Source organism: Cladophialophora yegresii (genome assembly GCF_000585515.1).
Source record: "Cladophialophora yegresii CBS 114405 chromosome Unknown aczIN-supercont1.3, whole genome shotgun sequence".
NCBI classification, from domain to species: Eukaryota; Fungi; Ascomycota; class Eurotiomycetes; order Chaetothyriales; family Herpotrichiellaceae; genus Cladophialophora; species Cladophialophora yegresii.
Window position 1 is genome coordinate 2,446,316 of NW_006913047.1, and position 22,061 is coordinate 2,468,376.

At 52.6% G+C, this 22,061-nt stretch overlaps 6 protein-coding genes across 6 annotated transcripts; 4 read left to right on the top strand and 2 right to left on the bottom strand.

The window, feature by feature from the left end:
- Positions 1-330: 330 nt before the first annotated feature.
- On the top strand, positions 331-1,590 carry A1O7_04621 (uncharacterized protein; the record flags this gene model as incomplete). Its single annotated transcript, XM_007758631.1, has 3 exons — positions 331-435; positions 491-653; positions 701-1,590. The coding sequence occupies 3 exons, from the start codon at positions 331-333 to the stop codon at positions 1,588-1,590; spliced, it is 1,158 nt and encodes a 385-aa protein (XP_007756821.1).
- Positions 1,591-1,761: 171 nt separating this feature from the next.
- Positions 1,762-2,418, bottom strand: A1O7_04622 (uncharacterized protein; the record flags this gene model as incomplete). Its single annotated transcript, XM_007758632.1, has 1 exon — positions 1,762-2,418. The coding sequence occupies one exon, from the start codon at positions 2,416-2,418 to the stop codon at positions 1,762-1,764; it is 657 nt and encodes a 218-aa protein (XP_007756822.1).
- Positions 2,419-3,619: 1,201 nt separating this feature from the next.
- On the top strand, positions 3,620-5,550 carry A1O7_04623 (uncharacterized protein; the record flags this gene model as incomplete). Its single annotated transcript, XM_007758633.1, has 2 exons — positions 3,620-4,151; positions 4,202-5,550. 2 exons carry the CDS (start codon positions 3,620-3,622, stop codon positions 5,548-5,550), a joined length of 1,881 nt encoding a protein of 626 aa, XP_007756823.1.
- A 4,631-nt stretch (positions 5,551-10,181) lies between these two features.
- Positions 10,182-11,048, bottom strand: A1O7_04624 (uncharacterized protein; the record flags this gene model as incomplete). Its single annotated transcript, XM_007758634.1, has 1 exon — positions 10,182-11,048. The coding sequence occupies one exon, from the start codon at positions 11,046-11,048 to the stop codon at positions 10,182-10,184; it is 867 nt and encodes a 288-aa protein (XP_007756824.1).
- A 1,305-nt stretch (positions 11,049-12,353) lies between these two features.
- On the top strand, positions 12,354-15,350 carry A1O7_04625 (uncharacterized protein; the record flags this gene model as incomplete). The annotated part of the gene is made up of 4 exons (XM_007758635.1): positions 12,354-12,627; positions 12,677-13,211; positions 13,259-13,972; positions 14,060-15,350. 4 exons carry the CDS (start codon positions 12,354-12,356, stop codon positions 15,348-15,350), a joined length of 2,814 nt encoding a protein of 937 aa, XP_007756825.1.
- A 369-nt stretch (positions 15,351-15,719) lies between these two features.
- On the top strand, positions 15,720-21,755 carry A1O7_04626 (uncharacterized protein; the record flags this gene model as incomplete). The annotated part of the gene is made up of 1 exon (XM_007758636.1): positions 15,720-21,755. The coding sequence occupies one exon, from the start codon at positions 15,720-15,722 to the stop codon at positions 21,753-21,755; it is 6,036 nt and encodes a 2,011-aa protein (XP_007756826.1).
- Positions 21,756-22,061: the final 306 nt, after the last annotated feature.

Here is a 22,061-nt window from a genome sequence, read left to right on the forward strand (position 1 = left end):
GTATGATCCAGGTTGGCGCAGATTGGACGCAATATTCAACTGCGGCATGGAAAAAAGTTGTCGGGGCGATCTTTCTTTTCTCCGACACTAGTGCATTTGTGGCAAGGCGGTCTTTTAAAGTTGTGGGGAAGGCACCAAGGGACGTTGGTTTTCAGGGGCGCGACTTCTGCACTTTTTGTGGTGTTGAATCATTTGAGGAAACCCCTAACCACGCTGTCACTCACTCACCGACCTGCACCTTATTCTTGTCGCTTATTCAAACTCTCTTCCACTTCGCCTCTTGTGCTCGTAGCAACTGTCTTGTAATCGCTTTCGAGTTTTGTCGTCAAGATGGCTCCTCCAGCAGCAGAGTCACCGTCGCCAATTGGCATTGCCAATCTCCCCAACCAGCGACACAAGATTGTCGCAAAGAGAGGAGCCGCCTTCACCATCATGGTAAGATTCATGAACCCTTGGGGCGCATCGTGATCATTCATTTTTATTGTGCCAGGTCGCTGGCGAATCGGGCCTGGGCAAGACTACCTTCATCAATACCCTCTTTTCCACAACCATCAAGAACTACCAAGACCACAAGAGACGACATGCAAAGCAGGTTGACAAGACGGTCGAGATCGAAATCACCAAAGCTGAATTGGAAGAGAAATTTTTCAAAGGTACATATCACCAACACAATTGTTGGACCATCGCTCACATGTTGCAGTCCGTCTCACAGTCATCGATACCCCCGGCTTCGGCGACTATGTCAACAACCGCGACTCATGGATGCCCATCATCGAATTCCTTGACGACCAGCACGAATCATACATGTTGCAAGAACAGCAACCCAAGCGAAATGACAAGATTGATCTTCGTGTTCATGCCTGCCTCTACTTCATCCGTCCTACCGGCCACACCTTGAAGCCTCTTGACATTGAGGTCATGAAGCGGTTGTGCACACGTGTCAACCTGATCCCAGTTGTTGCCAAGGCTGATACCCTGTCCCCTGCTGATCTGGCTCGATTCAAGCACCGCATTCGAAATGTCATCGAAGCTCAGGGCATCAAGATCTACCAGCCACCTATCGAGGACGACGATGAGGCGGCTGCACAACACGCCCGCGCGCTTATGGCAGCCATGCCATTTGCCGTGATTGGCAGTGAAAAGGATGTCAAGACCTCGGACGGCCGCATCGTCAAGGGCAGACAATATGCTTGGGGTGTCGCGGAGGTGGAGAATGAGGAACACTGCGACTTCAAGAAGCTGCGATCCATCCTCATCCGCACTCACATGCTCGATCTCATCCACACCACCGAGGAGAATCACTACGAAGCCTACCGTGCTCAGCAGATGGAGACGAGAAAATTCGGTGAGGCCAGACCAAGAAAATTGGACAATCCCAAGTTCAAGGAAGAGGAAGAGGCTCTCCGAAAGAGGTTCACTGAGCAGGTCAAGGTGGAGGAGCAGCGCTTTAGAGCCTGGGAGCAGAAGTTGATTGGCGAAAGAGATCGTCTCAACAAAGATCTAGAGGCTACTCATGCTGCCATCAAGCAACTCGAGCAAGAACTGGAGCAAATGCAAGGCAGCGCGGTGAGGAGCCATGGTCGCCGCTAGACATTTCATTCTTCACTCGGAGGACGGTGCGTTCCGAGGGATGAGGCAAGGGTGCCGGCAATTCTTGCTTCGGGTGCTTTGCTCGTGGATTGGTGTGTATAGCGTGCTTTCTTGACAGCTTAGCATGGGCTACGAAAATACTTGTCTAATGTCAATTTTTCTTTCTATTCTTCACCGCAAGGTCTCGTCCTCCAGCTGCCGTGTGATATGGCCATTTGTCCCTCTGCCACCCATCGGATCGTGGCGCTTCTTCGTGGTGCCATTCCGCTCTGCCCCTTCCTCTCGCAGATCAGCCTCATCCCAAGCACTGGCTGCAGCATCCACGTCGGCGAAGCCCTCGTCCACCTCCACACTGTTATCCTCTTCAATTCCCATCCACGCACGCATCTTGTCTCGCTTGAACGCCGCAAAGTCCCACTCGTTGGGGTCCAACGTCTCTTCAACGTCCTCAAGCCAGACATATGTGTGTGCTTCGACTTCGTCTGCCACATCAGGCTCCTTCTCTTCGTCTTCCGGAGCAGCTTGATCCAACGCCACGTCCTTCAGGACTTGTACTTTTACCACGTCTCTCTTATACATCGATCCCTCAAAGATGTCCAAGCGACGAAGATCCTGCTCGTTCAGCCCCGTGACTAGACTCCCCCTCACTCGCGAGCCTTTGTGGGGTATGATGGCAGGATAATCTGCATGCCGGACTTTATGCCGACGGTAGTGCTGCAGCATTGCGGGCCGCACGGTGATGAGGTCTTGCTGCCATTTTTCAGGGGTGTGTGTGCCGTGGATGACACGGTGGAGGACCCCGGGGGCCATGAGTGTTCCTATCGTCATCTTGTCAGTCCGCATCAAGTCTACATGACCATGGAGGCCTACCATAGAAGAAGGCAGTGTATTCACCCATGCTCAATTTCTCCCTGTGCGCGCTCTCTATGACTGCGGCTGCAGCTGTAAAGGATCGAGCCCGGCAGATATCTACAGTGCGCTTGCGGCTCCCTTGTGCTGTCGAAGCGTTCAGGAAAGAGTGACGGAGCTGTAGGATACAAGCGCATAAGTCTGTTCCGATGCTTGCTATTTCCTCAGATGTGCCCACGGCTTCAGTATATTCTTCCTAGCCGCGCCGACGTATATGGATACTGTCGAATCTCGTCAATCATGGATATCATCAAACTGCCAACTTCTGCGGACAGGTAGAGAAGCTCATCGAGAAGGGCGCAACAACACTGCCAACCATTTCTCTGCTATCGGACTTTGTACAGAGGACGCCCATCTCCGTCCGTGGCTGGCCTTCAGCCTCGTGGCTGCCACCTTTCAGCCTTGTGGCCGCCATCCCTCCGTGCCGTCCCTTGGCTTCCTTCCCTTGGCTTCCTACTCAGAGGGCACCGGACTTTCTTTTACGGTAGAAACCCAGCAAACGACATCCTTCAGCCCTCGCTTCCTCTTACCGACCCTCAGGAAGACCCTCTCCGAGCTCGTCTGTGCTGTGTACTTTTGCCGCGCATCTGGCCTCTGGTCAAGCTCCTCCGACCGCTTCATTCGCTGGCGCCTGAGGTGGCTTGCATGAAGGGTGCCCTAATCGGGCAGCTCGCAGTGTTCGTCCACCCACAACGGTTCAGCTGTGCGCCTCGTGTAATCGACTTTAACGAGTGGCCACGGTCTCTCGTCAAGCAGAGACTTGGCTCAGCCAGCCACCCAGCTGATCTTCACCTGGCCTCATTCGAAGACAATGGCTGAATGTTTCTTGTGTTTCTTGGAAGAACGTCAACACTGGCCGCCACGACGCAACATGGGCAGATGCGAGTTCTGGACCAGGCGGCGACGAAGGAACAATGGTCTATCTGGTGGCAAGTCCGCCAGGTACTTGCAGCGCGGCCAGCCAGTCACGCTGTTGCAGGCTCTCCCAGACGCTTCTGAACGTTGGCATAAAGCCTGCCATGATTTCGAGGTCCCTAAAGCCTCTACTCGGGCGTCCATTCTTGTGTCCTGTGGCAAGCTACTCTAACTTCGTGCCTCGATCTCTGGATCTATTGTCGATATGGGTGCAGATGAAGCTGTTATCATAACCTCTCAGCCTACCGGTGATCATGACCTACAAGAACAGAAACCAACCCTTTCCGACCGTATACTCAATGGCACGCGCGTTTGGGCTTCAAGATTCTTCCCTTGGTCCGCAGAAAACGGCGAGGTCCACTTACAAGATGTCGCCAAGGCACGATATGTCCCGTGGCTGGGTCTCAGCGCCATGATGCTTTCTGGAATGACAATCCTGTTTTCCTGGATTGTGCTCCAGGTCGTCGACGGCCACCTGCAGAAGGAGGAATCATACTTGAAGCCTGCATCATGGCTGTCCGCCATTCTCTCTGCCAACAGCGTTTTCCTCCACATTGCACTTACAGAGGGGGTAACCATGGCTTGGTGGTTCATGGCGTCTCGCAAGAGTGCAACTGTTCGGGATATTCACGATACATGGACCATGGGCCAGAGCCTCTCCGCCGTTCTACTTGCAGGGAAAAGATTCAACTACGTTGCGCTAGCGACTCTTTTTGTGGCATCCATTCCCCTCAACGGTGTGACTCGTCGAGCGGCAAAGAAGTAATTCTCGCTGACAGACATGTAGGCTTTTTGCTGCAGAACGCCATTACCATCGTACCTAGTTTTCGCAACACCACTCACATACCAATCAATGTCGGCATAGTGAACGAATGGCCAGCCGGATTCTCCGCGTACCTATCAGACGGGTCTTTCAGCCGCTATAATGATGTGTTTGGTGATGCGATGCAGCTGATTGATGGTGACACGGGCACTTACTGGGACGACACATATTTGAACAAGGCGAAAGATCCCGACTCGGGGCTGTGCGGAGTCTTGGATGCTTCCGGCACCTGTACTGGCAGGGTCGTCGCCCCTGGCTTCTGGCCCAACTGCACGACTTCATATGTGCCGTACAACATGGACCCGAAAGACTATCCCAACCAGACCCTCACCCGTAGGATCTTCTCCACTAGCATCGATTGGGATGTCGAGACACCCAATGTCTTCACTTTCTCCAGCGTCCTCAAATATCTCCCTGATTGTGACGGCCAGTATCTTGTGCGCAACTGCACTTTTCAGGCAGCACGGATTTCGTATCCGTTCGCACTATTTCCTACCGATCGGCTGGGAGACCATTCCATCCTCAAAAAGACCAAAAACGAAAGTGTTGACGGCTTGAACGTCATCAGCCTCAATGTCGACACCACGTACGACAATGACACGTTTGTATCCTATCTGGACTCAGCGCGTGACATTGACTCCGGGTCTAGCACATTCGGCGGTGTGGCGCATTACCTACAGAGCGTGTTCAACGCCGAAATGGAGTGGACCTGGAACGGAAGCATCTGGAGTATCAATGCGACTGGAAGGCAAGCTGAGACCGCCGTACTGAACACGGCCACGGGCATGGACGACCCAAACATCGGCGACTACGGCCCTACTTCGCTTTCGGACCCCAACTTCTGCTACAACACCCTCTACTACTCGTACATACAGGACAACAATCACACTGTCATCGAGGACGAAATGCGCGACCGGCTCAGGAATCTCATGTTCATGGCTAGCGTCCTTCAGTACGAATACGAGTGGCTCCAGACTCCGATTGACGTCTGGCCCCCCTATCAGACAGTGCTTGGTCAACGCACCGCGCCGGTGCTGCGGTACAAGGTGCTTTATCGTTGGTGGGCAGGCTCATTGGCAGTAACTACTGTCATCATCCTGATGATCACGCCCACATTCTGGGGCTTCTGGCGTCTGAGGGGCAAAGTGACGTTGAATCCTGTCGACACGGCGGCAGCTCTTGACGCCCCCTTGGTTCATACGGACAAGGACGTGGTCGACCCACGATCACGGCTGAAGGAGATTGGTGCGAGGCCACTCTACTCTGCCGGTCGAAGTGGGTCGGGAAGTACCAGTTTGGCGACATTCTATTGATGGATTACGAGGAACATGTGCAACTTAGTGTGGCTTTCATTCAGTGTTGGATAGGGGAATACCTTTACGACGGTTCTGCACTATGTATATCTCGTCCCTGCGTATTAGGCGAATTTATGATACCATGACTACCAGCGGAAGGAAACACAGTACGTAGAAACTGAGAATAAAAAAGGCCAAGATAACTTGGCGGGAACCGATCCGAAGTATATAATGTATGCGAAGCACCGTCCTTTCATGATACGACTGGGCATTCGGTCAATCAGGAACAACGAACCATTGAATGCACACTCACTCACTCACTTCCCCTCCAACCATCCGCTCGATTTCCTGGTCGCTGCTGCGTCTCTCACTCATCAAAACTTCCCTCCTCCCCAGTCGTATACCTACACGCGACGCACGCCGCCAGCGCACTCAGCATGACCTCCTCCGAGTCCGTATTCGTACTCCCACTGCCCACCACATCACCCGTACAAGCCACCACCCCATTCTCATCCGCGCTACTACTACTGGTATAAAAATCGCAAGTCGCCTCAGAGAACGCACCCCCCGATGACTGCGACATGTCGCCTGCCATCAAACTAGCGGCACTGATGGGCGTGGAGAGGACGAGGGTGCCGCTCCCGGAGAGCGGGCCTGAGGGATTGAGATCCGCAACGTAGGGAAGCGTTAGGGACACGCTGGTGCCGGAAGCTGTGCTGCCCTCGCCGACTGTGATGGAGGTCAGGCCCTGTGGGAGGGTTTGCGAGTTGATTAGTTACCGTACTGAGGCAAGAAATTCGATCAATTCAAGGCAAGGAAGAAACCACGGAACAGAGTCGGAGAATGGATGTTCATACCCCGTGTGCAACCGCCTCGGCAGATGAGAGGTCGCATGCTTCACCCAGTGGTTCTCCTTCTGGCAGATTGCAGGCGTCCTGAAGAGGTGTGGACTGAAGCGAAAGGGAGTCAGCTGTACGGTTCCAGCATCATAGAGGGTCAACGCCGCGGATTGTGAGTACGAGTGTTTGTATGAGTAGGGTGTGGGACGTACACGTACACGTACACGAACACGCAAAGACGTGGCGGAGACGTCGAGCGTCCAGAGCGCCATGATGGCAGTGGTGATGATCGGGAAATGCATCTCCTCAAGTTCAATCTGTTGCCCCTGGGGTTCTCGCTGCTGCACTTGTGGTCTGGTGTGGTATGCTGGCACTGCTATTTTAAGTACAGAACCTGGAGTCTGTAAATCAGCTTGTTCTTTAGCAAAGTGAAATCCTTCTCGCGCCGCTCGGTGCACTGATGCCCCCTTCTTGAACCTTTATACTCACGCCCGCACATGGCTGACTGGCCATCATCCAGCTTAGGCAAGAGCCAAAGTCGTTGGAATGGACGTTCATCGAGCCCACAAGAACAGAACGGTCAGAAGAATGTAATCCCCGCTTCTCGTTACCGTGACGGTCTAGTCAGCTTCGTGTTCTGGCATAGGGCCGATGATAATGGTATGGGTCGAATGGAAAACGGTATGGAAATCGTCAGACGCAAGGCGCGAATCACGACGGCCCCGAGTTAACCAGTCCTTCAGAGCACGGCCGTGTGGACTTCTGGAACATGTTGGGCGGAAGATGGAGTCAGACACGAGAATGGCTGTCTGCCACCAGTCGCGGCCATTTTGGCGGCGGATGACTGAATCACAACTAATTACACTTGTCAACCAAATCTGACGAGCCTGACCAAGAATCCTCTTAAGTCTCTGAATGCACGTAATACGCATTGGTGCCGTTCCGCCAATGACGTGGCAGCAATAGCGGACAGGGCTGAACCCCTGCCATTAAAATGAATCTCCAACTTGGGATGTTGGTAGGAGACAAGGAAATCTTATGCCACGTCGGTCGACATTTGAAATCGAACATCGATCGGAGTCATGGCGTACAAGATATTCAGGCAACTCAGGTAACATGAAGGTATTAAGCTTCTGGACATGGCCATCTTCCCATTCACACCCTAGAACTTTGTATACCGTCACGCAGGTGGAATCCTGGAGACCAATGCTGCCAGATTCTTGTACATGTCTCTCAGATTCTTGCCCCTGTAGAGAGAATTAGCCTTGCTGCGCCTATGCAGCTGGCTTAGATGTAGCATCACAAACTTACCGTGTCTGCATCGACCCAGACTCCAATCTCGTCCGCATGGTCAAGATAGCCAGTAGCACCGAAGTGCCAATACTTCCCTCACACAATTGTGCTGTCCTCAGCACGTCCTACCTCGGCCAGCGGAAATGGGTTGACCCCGGTATATCGTGAATGATATCCTCGTTCCGATCGCCCGCGCATGGAAATGGTGTTCACAATGCCGTCGTTGAGAAGCCACTTTTCCGAGTTGTTGCGCAGTATTTTCCGCCTTGAGGCTGATTGTGTGGGGTTCGCCAAGGGATCGTAGCCCCCCGTTGCGTAGACAGTCGGTAGCATCGGTGGGAAAACGTCTTTGCGTGGAACATAGCTGCCCGGCCCCGTGAGCTTCAGCTTGAAGTCGAGATCTTCCAACAGCCTAGTAGCTCCAAGAGCAGTCGCTCACTTGAGGAAATCATCGAAAGTCACAAGTGTTTGAAAGAAGGGCCAAAATATGACCCTGGTCAAACCCTGACGTATGCTGTCAATAGCAAACAAAGCTATATCGCCGTCTGGGAGTGGTCGAAGAAGCGCCCGAATGAATATCGTAGATCGATATGGGGAATGATGAGAGCGCGGCTGGGACCCACGATGGACAGTATGGGAACGGATTTGTGCAATGAAAGGAGAACGTCAAGTAGCAGACATGCTTCGACGGGTCCTTGGCTCCGTGATGGAGAGTCTCGACAGCTGCGATGCTGTTGTCGTAGAAAGCATTGCGTTGGGAAACAAGCCACTTCTCGACCGGACCGCCCCTCTTCTCGAGCCGTGCACGCATGTCTGGGAAAGATTCCCCAGCTTCACGGCAAATGCCCCAATGGTCAAGCAGCAAGTCATATGCTCGTTCTACAGGTCTGCGGAAAGGCAACGTTGCGAACAGCCTGCCTAGAAGCCTTACGGTGTCATTTCCCGATTTCTGTCAGATCATTTTGGTTGGCCTCTCGAAACAATACGAACTCGGCAACGACCCACCGATAGAAGGTCTTGTATGACATCTGTGATTGTAGTTCCTTGGTACGGCGTCCCCAATGTTGACACTGAGATCGCCCACTCGTCTCTACCTTTTTTTGTCTTCTGGAAAGTATCCAGGATGGACATCATTAGCTCCATCTTTGAGGAGAGCGATCATTTGCCGGACTGTGTTGCCGCCCTGAGAGTGGCAAATGAAACGGGCTTTGTTCTGATCCCCCATTTCCAACGCAAGTTCTTCCATGAAGCCGCAGGAAGGAGGAAGGGCCCGGCGGCGTCCACCTGTCTGCGAAACCACCGCAGCGGTGGTGGGGTCGTTGCTGAAGTATCGGCCGTAATCGACATCGAGGTCAAATGGCTCGACAAGTTCGCCGGTATCGGGATCGACTGTGCTGAGACCGGCAATCCTTTCAGCTTGGCATCTAACATAGCGATTCAGTGAAGCAGGTCCTACCGGCCCGCGACGAGCTGTGCATACGACTCACAGGCTCTCTCCCAATTCGACGATAGAGGGGCAATGGTCGCAACGACCACGGTGTAACCCTCCGTGCTTGCCTGCAGAAGCCGGTGTTCAAGCCACGCCAAACAACTCACTGCTTGGCAGGTCATGTGCATTCACATCCGTCGCCCTTGCCCCCATGAATGCATACTTCAAGAGCTGCGAGTACGATGGGTCCCAGAAGACGGCATGAGGTGTGGTTGAGCAGATCGAGAATAATTAGTAACCTTGAACAGAGAAAAGGCAGAAGGAACATCAAAGGCAGGCCGAACGCTTAGTTGCGGTCATTTAAAGCTAACGCCAAATGACACCAGTATCTCGTGCATCATCAATTGTCATTTGAAGCCCGATTTTACAGTTGAGCCACGAGAACTGGTCTCTGCATCAGAATCATGTACGGCTCAAACCATGTTACCTCTGCTGACCAGCTCTCATCATGACTGAGCTACCTGACAGCGTCACACGATGTCTCAACTTTATGTTTGCCTAGTCCAAGGCGGCCTGGAGCCTACCACGGGCGAAATCCCGTCCGACATAAGTACCTAGGTCGACCAGGCGTTCACGAACACAACTCTGAACTTCAAACAAGCAGCCGGAAATGGATGGGAACAAGTCTTCCCCAACACTAGCTATCATGTTTTCTTACACCAGAGGTAATAGAAGGATGATAGGGACTGCGGCGGGGTGGATGCTATACCACAAGCCGGTTTAGACTTTCCTTCGAGTTGCGAGGCTGGGGGAGAAGACAGTCATGGTGGAGATTGATGTTATGGCGCACGTCTGTGAGGATGGGGAAATGAGATTGTTTTGAAACGCTTAAGAACGGAGAGATGGTGAAGCATTCCCACGCGAGGTGGAAAGAAGGCGGAGGAGGAACCGAATGTCTGTAGGATTTGTAATACTGGCACGCCGTGCTACGAGGATATCCATGAAGTCTGAACTGCCATAAGTCATAATCTCGTCCCCACCCGATCAGGATACCTGCAATCGTTCCCGCAACCAAGTCTTGAGGAAGCTTAGAACATCAATCCACCCAACAGCATACCGCCGAGCAACCCACCAGCAATGGGTAATCCATACCCGCCGCCCGGATAGGCACCGTATGGACGGTTATAAGGATAGCCAGGTCGGATGAAGCGAGCGTTAGGATCGGCGTAGGCTCCACTGGCATACGGATTGATACCATATCCTTGTGGTCCATACCCGCCATATCCGTAGCCTGGACCCCCAGGCGGCTCGATATAAATGTTCCTGCCGTCCCGATCCCTGGCAAAGAATTGTGGCTGGCCAGTTATCTGTGCTTGTTGCATTGCCCGTCTGAGTTTCATGTGCGCCTCGTAGTATTGTCTTTCTTCCTCGGCTCTTCGAGCGCGGTCACGGACACGTTCATCATGTGTCGAGCCAGTGATCTTGTCCTTGAATTTCTCACCGAAACTCTTCTTCTGCCCCGTGTGTTCCTTTGAGCCCGTCGGCCTTGTCGGCAACTCTGGTGGGAAGTGCTCATCTTCCGAGTGCTCCGCTGAATGCGCTGCGGAATGGTCTGAGTGCCTCCTCAGCTTGTCCTCCTCGGCCTGTAATCTTTCGCGTTCTTCACTGCTAAGGGCATTGACTACCTCGGGGATATCGAGAGGATGCTCCCAGTAGGATTTTGGCGGGTCCGCTTTTGTGTTGACAAAGAACTGGTGATTTTCCTTAGGATCGTATTGTCTTATCCATCCTTCAGGAAGCGGTCTGTGCATGTCCTCCATCGACCTACGTGCTTGCGCTGGTATTCCATTCTTCGATGAGGGGACTTCCAGATGTGACGATGCTTGCGGTTTAGATGATGTTGAAGAGCCAGTGGCCTGGTCGTACGAAGGCGGGGCTTCTTGAGGCGCGGACATGGTGATTTAGGTGGTGTGAAGGAACGGTGAGGAAATGATGGATTGCGAGGAGAAGTAGATAAAGCCTCCGACCTTTTGATACTTGCAGAAACTCAGCGACAGGTTGAGAAACAAGTGAGCAAGGCGTGGCGGAAACGTGAATGATGTGAGGCTGTGATAGCCAGTGACGCAATGCACCCTTTGCGGAAGAATCGGCAGCGGCTAAGCCACAACCTATCAGCCAATGACCACTGTAGAAAGAAGAGCTCTAGCGAGCTCACCTGCCCCACTAAGCCCACTTGAGCTTCAACACGTGAGTTCAATCCCGGCATCGAGTTGCTCGTCTCCTTCGCATCAAAACTAATTCTCCCGCGCCTCTTCGATGAAATGAACCATCTGAGGTCTCTGCAACTGCTCCAGTAACGTTCAGATATACTCCTGGTACTGTGGAAGCGCTTTACGCAACCTGCGTGCCACCGCGCAAAACCGGTCAGTCTCACACGAGCAAGATCACATAGAGTGTTGATAAGGCATGGATTATCTTTTCCACGCCCGCCTTCGGTCAGTGACGAAGAAGAGCATGGAAGTCATGAGGGACTGTTCACGAGGACATTGGAAGCCAGCAGGATGGCACTTGGGTCACACTGGCAGAGGTAATGCTCCCTCGGTTGAAGAGAAAGCAATCGGGACTCCTTAAAACACAACACATGAATTATCCGATTTCATACTTGATGTTCCGTTGCTTGGCAGTATTACATGTTCATACCAGAAGAGTTCTTACCACAGATGTGACTCTAGATGCGTATCACACGAACTGCGGGACTCGCATGCAGCTGCAACGCACTGGGTGACTATGGCGACTTATCGATTTTGCGTCGAAGCCAGCCCCCTAGGATCCCAGGTAGGAACATGCTGGACCTGCTAGTGTGGTACCCAAACCAAACAGAATGAGAACAAGAAAAAGAAGTGGATAGGAGAAAGGGTGACTCGAAGGATCATGGGGAGGTCGCAGCGTATAAGACAGTTCTTTCTGCCTCACCTGTTGGCCAACGAACATGAAGTGATGTTCATTCACTTTGGACTGCCTTTATTACTCCGCCAAGCCGACAACACACATCCTTCTTGTTGCCCGCAAATATCTTCATGGTTGTTCTTCGCGACCACAACTCTACTGCCACCTTACTGTTTCCTTACCACCCGCTCATCAGGCCGACCTCGTTCTCCTTCTCAACTACAAGTCAACACTAGTGTCAAGGCTTCGTTGTCCCTGGGCTGCCGGAGCAAGCAGCGATCAGCTGCTCTGCTTCTGTGGCGTCGACCGCCAGCATGAAGAAAGAAGCTGCCAACTTCATCTTGGAACATGTTTTCCTGCCACCGAAAGTCTCGCAATCTTACCATGATGAGGCGGGCGCCGATGAGCTTCTCAAGAAGATCTCACAAGCTGCTCATGAATTCGCCGACAGCTTCTCTCGAGATAGCAGCGAGCGGAGAATCTGGGCGCAGTTACGGCGATCGATTTCAAAATGGATCGATTTGTACGACAACGGGGAACCTTGTATTTCCAAGATCATCAATAGCCTCGATACCATGCTCAAAGATGGTAGGTGCTGGTAGCTGTGGTGGTACTTGATTACTAACGAAAATTGCAGACGTCCTCCTGTTCTACATCAAACCTCAGAACGCGGCAATCATTGTCAGAAACAAATCAAGAGGCGCTATCTTCGAATGTTTCGAGGTGCTTGCGAGGACCGATGCGGTCTTGAAGGCGACGGACGCTTTGATACGCCGTTTTCCTGCTCGAGCAGTGTTCTTGCCTGAGGAGAAACTCAGAAACACTGCTTTCACCAGGGAACTAGGCGGTGCAATCCATAAGCTCTCAGTCGAGAAGCTGAAGATCGCCATCGAAACAACCAGAAAAGCCAATAATACTGTGGTTGAGGAGCGCCAGTCTGCACACCCTCGAGCTGTTACAGAATGGCTATTCGGTGTCTTGGGAAGTTGTGGTAACGCAGTTCCAAGTCATATCCTTTGCAAGCGTGTGCATGATGACGTTCTCTGGAAGAACACGAATCTGCCCTGGCGCCGTTCAGGGGTCTGGCTCTCTGCTCGAGTCGCGCTGCAGATCGCACTTGTCAATGCCGAGCTCGAAGGCGAAGGACATGGACACTACAAAAACTTCATATTGTTCCTCTTGTCGCGGCTTGCAACTACTCTACCTACTACGATCCTAGTACCAGACGTTCTTCACGTCCTACGAGTGAAGCTGGCTCGACCAACGCAAAACTTGGGTCGTCCACGTTTGGCTTCGTTCAGACAGCTACTGATGAAGCTCTCAGCAGCATCGACAACGACATGCAACGACAGTGGACTGAGGTCGTTCTGAGGGAAAAGGTCAACGTGCAGCCAGTCGCCCATGATTTGCTCTCGACCGAACTGCTCTTGACGAAAAGCAGTCCAATCCTGCGACATATCTGGGAGCGCGCTCACAAGGGCTTCGCTCATGTAGTCGAGTCCTACAGCCCACCTACAACCACGGAAGTCACACTGCCGATAGGGTCTCTTCCTACACCTGCAATATTTGAGCGCCCTGGGGATCTCCTATCCTGTCTTGTGGGCTTCGAGTTCTGGATTGAGGAGAACCTAGGCAGTTGGTCAGTGGCCAACACCGGGAATCCTTCTGCATGTCGAGCGTTGCTTGAGTTGCTGCCAAAATATCACGCTTTGGCCAAACGAAAGTACGAGTCACATCCGGAGAGACTGTCGATCATGCTTTTGGTCATGTTCGAGCTCTGGATTGCCCTGGATACCATTGCGACCACCGCACATCCTCTCCTCTTGGACTATCCTCCCGAGATCCCCTCAATCCTTTTTGGACCACTTCTTCTAAGCAAGAGAGCCGACTTGGAAAGACTTTCGAGGATAGAGCTCCACATCAAATCAAGGGAGTCATGATTCACGGCCAGCAATCCTTCGCTATTCAATGATCCGGCCGCTAATTGCTTTGCGGTCAAATTCTACGACGCATCTGCCAGCCTTCGAGAATTGCGCCTCAAAGTGGAGCAAGAAACGCAAAAAGCGCGAGATGACAAGTTGGTCGAGTGGGAAAGCAAGAAACAGAAATACGACAAGCTCATGGGCGAGGTCGAAGCCATGGAGTGCGGCATCTGGATCCCCCGAGGCATTGATCGGTGGGGCAAACCGTATGTCGGCAAGCCGAGACATGACAGACGTTGTCAGAAGTGCGCCAAGGAGAAGGAAGCGAAGGCCATGGAGATTTCGAAGCACGAGTGGGCCCTTCCAGATAATGAAACACTCTGCAAAGCTGTGGTTTTTGAGCTAGGTGCTCCTCCAGCTCTCGTATCGTGGAGAGATGCCACCTTCTATCTGGTTCAAGATGTCGGCAGAAGCCAAGCGATCGAAGGGCCATCGAGGCAGCAAAATCTGCTTACTTACCCTCCACTCAAGAGACACACGCAGCACGCACAGGATCGGCGCGTCACATTGGGATCAGCAGTCAAGTCGATGCTCAAGAGTCATTATATCAGGTCGTCCTTGAATGTTGACCCCGTCATTGTTAACAATGGCTTGGTACCGAAAATGTGTGACACCTCGAAGTCGAACCTGTGGACTGCGGAACAGACCGGAAAGCTGTCATTGCAGCGGTACTGTTACGTTAAATTGTCAGAGCCGTGGAACGAGCACCTTGGCCGCTATGTCAACTTTACTTTACACACAACGAATTCAGTCATCGCTCGACAATCCGTGTGTCCGCCAGAGATGGGTCCACATGAAGCTGTCTATTTCGGGTCTCTGCGATCTGGGGAGAGACTGCAAATCCTCAACATTCTCGGGGCTCTCATGTCTCTTGAAGTCGACCTAAACTCGCCGGCCATAGCTGTGTTATTTCGTTACGCTATCTGCCAGGTCGGGACACCGCGCACCAAGTTACCGCTGTATCTGCGTGAGTCTCAAACCGCACTCGAAGACGAACATATCAGTCAATCTCTTCTCAACGCACTCGAGGTTTCCTTTTCCAAGATCGAACCTAATTTTAAAGAGGTTTCAACTGCCGCGGTGTTGCTTGGGGTGTGTCTTAATATCTTATCGCTAACACCAGTTCCTAAAATCGCGACGCGTTGCGCAAACCTTAACTTCAAAATTCGCCAGGCTGCCCTCGCTTGGATTCGCCAGATGACGAAACTCCGTACCGATCAGAAGAACGCTCGCGCAGACACTGGTGCCTTAAAGGATCTATCACGTCAGATCCTGATCGCTTGCCTCCTTTGCCGACGTACGTTCGCTCTCGATAACGATACCCAGTAATCGATGTTCAACAGTGAGGGTGCTGTAGCAGATTATATCGAAGCTTCTATTCACCTTTACACTCATCGAAGCTTAGAGTCTAACTTAACCACCCTCGAGATAGAGACCGAGATACTAAGCGACGCATATCTTGCCCGACAAATCAATGGTCTTAGTCGGGTTCAGCTTCTCCGTGATGACTCGACTATTTCGGCAGGTATCAAGAGGTTCTAGAGTACAGCTGCATTAACTGGCCGATGGCGGTTCGTGCATAAAGACGATCACACCTGGATTGAGAATTAGGCATCATTAAAGGTTATACATTATAACCTCGTAACGGGCAGCCTCCTGGTTGCAGGGAGGGCGATCTCTCACCTTCCAGCTCAGTACATGGCGGACCCTGACTATCGCTCCGTCTTCGGTGACCTCGAACTTGACGTCTTTACCGCCGATGTCGAGGATATGGAGTATATGTTAAAGGACGAAATTCATGGGCATCGAATATATTTCGCCATGCGAGGAAAAGCTCTTCTTATTCGTTCAAGCAGTGGGAGCCAGAGATTCGAAGCCGTGCAGCGCGACCGGTTCCTTAAGGATATTCCACGAGCAATTATAGAGAGCTCCACCCCTTGGATGTCATTGCAGGACACGACAGTGGCTTTTCGCTCTCGACACCGTCCTTTTTACTCCGACTCAGCCGACTGGACCCTCTATCCGGGATTTAACTCCGGGTCTAAGAGTTTCATGTCGACGGGTCAAAAGAAACTGATCGACGTAAACAGCCAGTATGGAGCCTCGATTCGCAACATATTACTGCCAATCGAGAACTCGGAGAACATGATTATCACGGTCACTAAGGATTCGAGTGTAGCGGTTGAACTTCCTCGGTATCATCTACATTTTGACCTCGATTCTAAAGGAAGACTGGTCTGCAGAGAGCTCTCCGCGTTTGTCGATTTTGGTCAGCAGCTGGGGACCTTCCATGGCTTGCAGTCACGTCTGATTTTACAGGCTAAGACCGAGGTCGCTGGTTCGAGAATGCGAACAGTGCTCGTTCCGAATGGCGAGGTGAAAATAGCATCCGCGAATCCTCACCTTCGTGTTGAGGTCCAACTGGATGACAGTGACTCTTTGAGCCTCTCACAGTTCCGAATCGACGAGAGACTCGGCCAGCTTGTCAGTCAGGATCTGGACGCACACCTCTACAAGGCGTACCTTCATGCAATTACCACGTTCCCCGAAGCCGATGGCCTAACGAGGAGAACCGGGACTGAAGAAAGCCTATTCGCCCTGTCGGACCCTATCTGCTGCACTTGCCTACCTCTCAGCGCTCGTGCACAACACATCTTGCGGTTGGTCTCACGGCTCACCCCGGTGAGGCGGTTTTATCCTGTTCATCTGAAGACCATGCAGACCACAACTTTCCTCGAATGCCTCCCAGTGTTGGCTCAACGAGATATCTTCTTCGGCACAGCTAATGACATATTGACACACAATATGACGGCTTGCTCCTTGTTCGACGCTCAAGCGACTCCTTTACATTACGATGGACAGTTTGATCTCTTGAGGCGATCTCATCATCGAACGCGCAAGCTCTTCCCTAGCGAGTCGGTTGCTTCAGCCCCCGACTCTATCGCTGATGACGAATATTCTTCACGAGACCAGGACTCAAACGACCATCTACATGCATCATCGACCATGGCTGGGCTTGTAGAGTTATGGCCATCTGCGTTGGATGTTACTCCATCTCTGAAAGACTTGGTGCTCAATTGGCGGAAGATCCGCGGGTTCTACGAAGAATTTAACACCGATTCCTTCTCGAGCCTGTTGGGCCAACGCATGAAAGACTTGTTGCCTCGCCTGATAGCCCTTTGCCAATCACCGTCGACATCTAGAGAACATCTCGCCTTCATACTCTCCCTCATCGTCTTTGGTGGACCTCCTGATCAGAAGCAGCTTCTTGAGCTTGGGAGGCAGCTAAGGTCCGCCCTAGCATTCGCGACCTCACCCACCCTGAGAGCTCTTCCAACTCCGGGCCACGATGAGTACGACTTAACTCAGGGCTGCTCAATCGACCACGGAGAGATCAGGACGCTTGTTTCTCGCTGCGAGAGAGAATTTGTGCCCAGCGAAGCTGCCACTAGTAGCGAAGATAAGGATAACGACGTTATCTCGGCCGAAAAGATGAAGTTCGAGCAAGAGCTTGGAGAACAGCGTCACTTGATCCTAGAAGCTGTAAAGTCTTCTTGGCCTGGCGATCAAGTAATGTTCACTTCGGTTTCCGGGAAACTAAGCCATTGCAACCTTGCTGATCTGAAAGCTCTGCTCAACGGCAGATTTGTAGCGTGGCACAAGAACTACGTCTTTCTACTTCAACTCGAAGCATACGACAAGGTGCTTGCGTCTGTCAAGAGCTCGTGCGTCGGGCCAGCAATGCTGGATCTGGTTCAAGACTTTGGATCAACCTGCCCTCAGACCTCACCAGGCACGCACTTTTCGCTCCTTGACCGCATGCAGGGGACGGCAGTGACCACCGGAGACTACAATGAAAGCAAACCCACCTGTTTGGATCAAGACTTATCGCAGTCTCTGTCCCGAAAGCAAGCTCTGCGACTCCTTACTTCAAATCAAGCTAGTCGAAGCCTGGAAGAGCTGGAGGATATCGTCACGGATCTTATGCAGGACCCGGCAGAGTCGGTTCGCTGCTATGGAACATTAATTCGCGACAGCATCGAAGCCAGCAGGCAGAGACAGGGGCAAGAGCAAACCAAGATGGAGGTGCCTGCTGAAACAGTACTAGGCGCCAAACTCGTGGAGTCCAAGCGCCAGATCACGTACATTCTATCCAAGACTCGGGACCTCATTCGGCCTCTTCGACCTTCGCAGCAAGGGCTGGTCACGGCCAGACTGTGGCCTCAGGTGTCTGAATTGTCCTTGCTTCAACTCCTTTGGGCCGAGCACCGCCGGCTCGTTCCCTTCCCTTGGTTGCCGATCTTACTTCAGCTAGCGAAAGAGATCACAGCTGCCCAGCGGATTGAGCGACTGCAGAAGTTTCTTGCCACAGGAGACACATTCGCTCTGAACAACGAGCTGGCCAATCCCGCGCATTCTGCATGGTCTCCAGAGAGTCGGCCCGACTGGTTGCTGCTCGAGTGTCAGAACAATATGCTGATCCGCCCTGTGCAGATCCGTGTTGCCAACGAATTGCTGAAGCCGCAGAACGGGGTAGTGCTTTTAGGTATGGGCGAAGGCAAGACTAGCGTCATCCTTCCTATGGTGGCCACAGCCCTGGCTGACGGTATGAGTCTGGTGCGGGTTGTAGTTCTCAAGCCCCTCGCGCAGGAAATGCTCCGGACAATGTCACTATCTCTTGCCGGGCTCGTCGGACGGGCGCTCTACTATTTGCCCTTCTCCAGGCAGACGGCTTTGACCTCGGATACACCGCGCCTCTTGAAGAGTCTGTACGACGAATGCCGCCAGAAGAAAGGTATCCTGTTAACATTACCTGAGTATCTTAACTCCTTTCGCCTCGTTGGCCTCGACAAACTGGCCTCGGACACCCGTGCACTTGCTACCGAGCTCGTACGCGTTCAAACTTGGCTTGACATCCACTCCAGAGACATCCTCGATGAATCAGACGAGCTTGCAAGACCCTCCTATGAGCTTGTGTACACGAATGGTGAGGCAAATCTTCTTTCAGGGGCCCCTGAACGATGGAATGTAGCATTGGAAATCCTGGACGTGGTGCGAAAGAATGCGGAAGGCTTACGGGGCAGATTTCCTACCGCTTTTGAAGTGGAATCCCGTGGTCAAGGGTGCTTTCCTCATATCAGAGTCCTGGATGACAGCGGTGCGACACCCTTGGCCTCAGTGGTGACCCAAGCCATTGTCGATGGATATGTTCCAACCCTGAGCCTTGGTCATTGCAATCCACACATTCTCGAGGCCGTCAGCGCATTTATCCTCGACATCGACGTCGAAGATTCACAGTTTCAGTTGCTAAGAGAGCACTTCCAAGATGCTGGTAGATTCGACCTTCTCTATGTCGCAAGAGGACTAGTTTCTCGTGGCATCCTGAGTCACACCCTCGGTAAGCGCTGGCTAGTGAACTACGGACTGGACCGTTCTCGTACACTGAGTGCAGTTCTTTATCGCGCGAAAGGCTTTTCTTCTCCCAGTGCCGAATTTGCACAGCCAGAGGCGGCGATACTGTTGACGGCACTCTCATTCTATTACACAGGTCTTCTCCGTGCGGATTTGAGGCGCTGCCTGCTCATACTGATAAGGCTCCCTGATCCTGCCGATGCATATGCGAAATGGGTGAGGCAATCCACGCTCCCAAAAAAGTATCACAGAGCTGCTTCCATCAACTTGGATGACGCATATTGTATCGACGGGTTGTACACGCACCTCAAACACAACAGCGAACTGATAAACTTCTTCCTGCGGCACGTCGTTTATCCTTCAGAAGCCAAAGAGTTTCGATACAAGCTATCCACGTCGGCATGGGATCTGTGTCGGAGCGGTAAGGTTCTGACCGGCGGATTTTCCGGCACATGCGATAGTCGGATTCCAATCAAACAGAAGGATCTCCCTGATCTGCGACACATTCCCGCGACTACCTTGACCACGCTTTTGCGGTGGGAGAATCGTCAGTACTTCTCTGCTGCGTCGCAATCTGGTGGCCGCCTTACCACCAAGGATTTGTTACAGCGCATCATCGCAGACGGACCCGTTGATGTCTGCATAGATGTTGGTGCTCAAATGCTCGAAGGGAACCTTGAAATCGCTCATCTGTGGTTGCAGCTCAGCCCGAAGGAGAAGCTTGCAGCAATCTACTTCTCGGATAGCGATCAAAAGATGGTTTTGAATCGCGGTGGCTCAACGGAACCTTTAGTATCCTCAATTTTTAAAGACGAGCTTGGAAGCTGCTTGATCTTCCTTAACGAATTCCATACGAGAGGCACGGACTTTCAACTCCCCTACAATTTCACGGCAGCGGTCCTGTTGGGGCCTGACATCCTGAAGGACAGCTTGGCACAAGCCTGTATCCGGATGAGGAAGCTGGCGGTCTCACAGTCGGTCAGGTTCTACGCACCACCCGAGGTTGACCAGGCGATTCGAAGCGTCATGAAAGATCCATCCGAGGAGGTCACCAGCTTGCACGTCGTCTTTTGGGCAATCAAGCAGTCCTGTCTTACCCTGAAGAAGCAGGGCCCGCTCTACGCGACCCGAGGTCTGTTGCACTCGCGGCGACGACTTGCGGCAGAGCGCCATGTGTCGCCAGAAGGCAACATTATCAACCCCGAACGCTACCTTGACACTGTTCGCGAGCGTGAATGTCGCCCTGTGTCTGAGCTCTACCGGGTGGGTCCATGCTCTCGCGCCGAGATGCCCTTTGAACCCACAGTCGAAGAGAGTCACGATGCCGTCATGAAAGAATTGGTTGTCGAATTCGACCGCAACGACAGCTCCGGCTGTCAAGCTGGCGGCATTACCCAAGAGCAGGAGCGTGAGATCCTGCACGAAGTTGAAGAGGAGCGCGAGCTACAGCGTCCGAGAGAAGTGCAACCTGCCCTGCCTCAGCACTGCCGGAGTCTGATAGATCATGTTCGGGATGGGACGCCATTCACTGCCACTTCGGAGCTTCGTCCGTGCTTTGAAGTCCTCCGACAGACACGACTTGAGTATCTCTACAAGCCAGAGGAATTCCCCACGCATGTCTTGGTGACGCCATATTTCCTGCGAACCATCAAACCTGTCGGCAATTCTCCGCAAGACGACTTCCTCCGACCAGTCCAGTGGGTCCTCAAGAGTTGGGATCTCGCGCAACCCGTACTCATCAGCTCGCACGAAGCTCAGATGTTCCTGCCGGTGATCCGCGCGTCAAAACGCACTACCCTGTACATGTACCAGGCTCGAACCTCCCGAGATATGGTCCCTTTCGATGGTCTTGACATTTGCAGAATCCCCGCCAATAATCGGTCTGGCGAGGTCAAGCCCCTGGCGATTGCTCTTCTCAATCTCTTCGCCGGGCAGCTTTACTTCAGCTCTTTCGAGCATTACAATGAGATGTGCACCGTGATTGGCCTTTTCGATGGAGAGCGACCCTTGCCTCACAAGCGGAACGTCGCCGACGACAACTTCGTCTCGCCTACTTGTCGTCTGGCGAATGACTGGACGGAGTGCACCTTCAACACAAGTCCGGTGGGTTGGATCAAGTCGTTCATCACCATGCGGCGTTTGGGAATCGAGTGGTCACATACGCATATGGGCCGGGTCTTGAACGGCCAGATCTTGCGCAGAGAGGATTTCGAGGAAGGAGACGACTTGGAGCACGCAAAGGATCTGGTGGAGGATATGGCGGGTCTGGCTGTTGATGAGAAGGTTGGCGTGGACGATGGCGAGGCTCCTCATGCCGCATGATTTGGACATCACATGAGAAAGGTGGCATGACCGCAAGTGAGACTCCAACGCTGAATGAGGTTTGGGTATCACATGAGAAGGGTGGCTTGGACGACGGCGAGACTCCCAAGTGCTGGCTGAATGCCAGTTGGATATTCAGCCATAGGGAATGTTTGCAGCCACCGAGCCCGGCACGCATGAGTGCTTCAAGTTACCCGGAGATAATTACGGCATGCCAGTTGGACAAGGTCAAGGTCTCCGTGATCAGGCACCGAAGGGTACTTTTGAATCCTCTTGTGACTACCTGGTAATCCAAGAATCAGAATA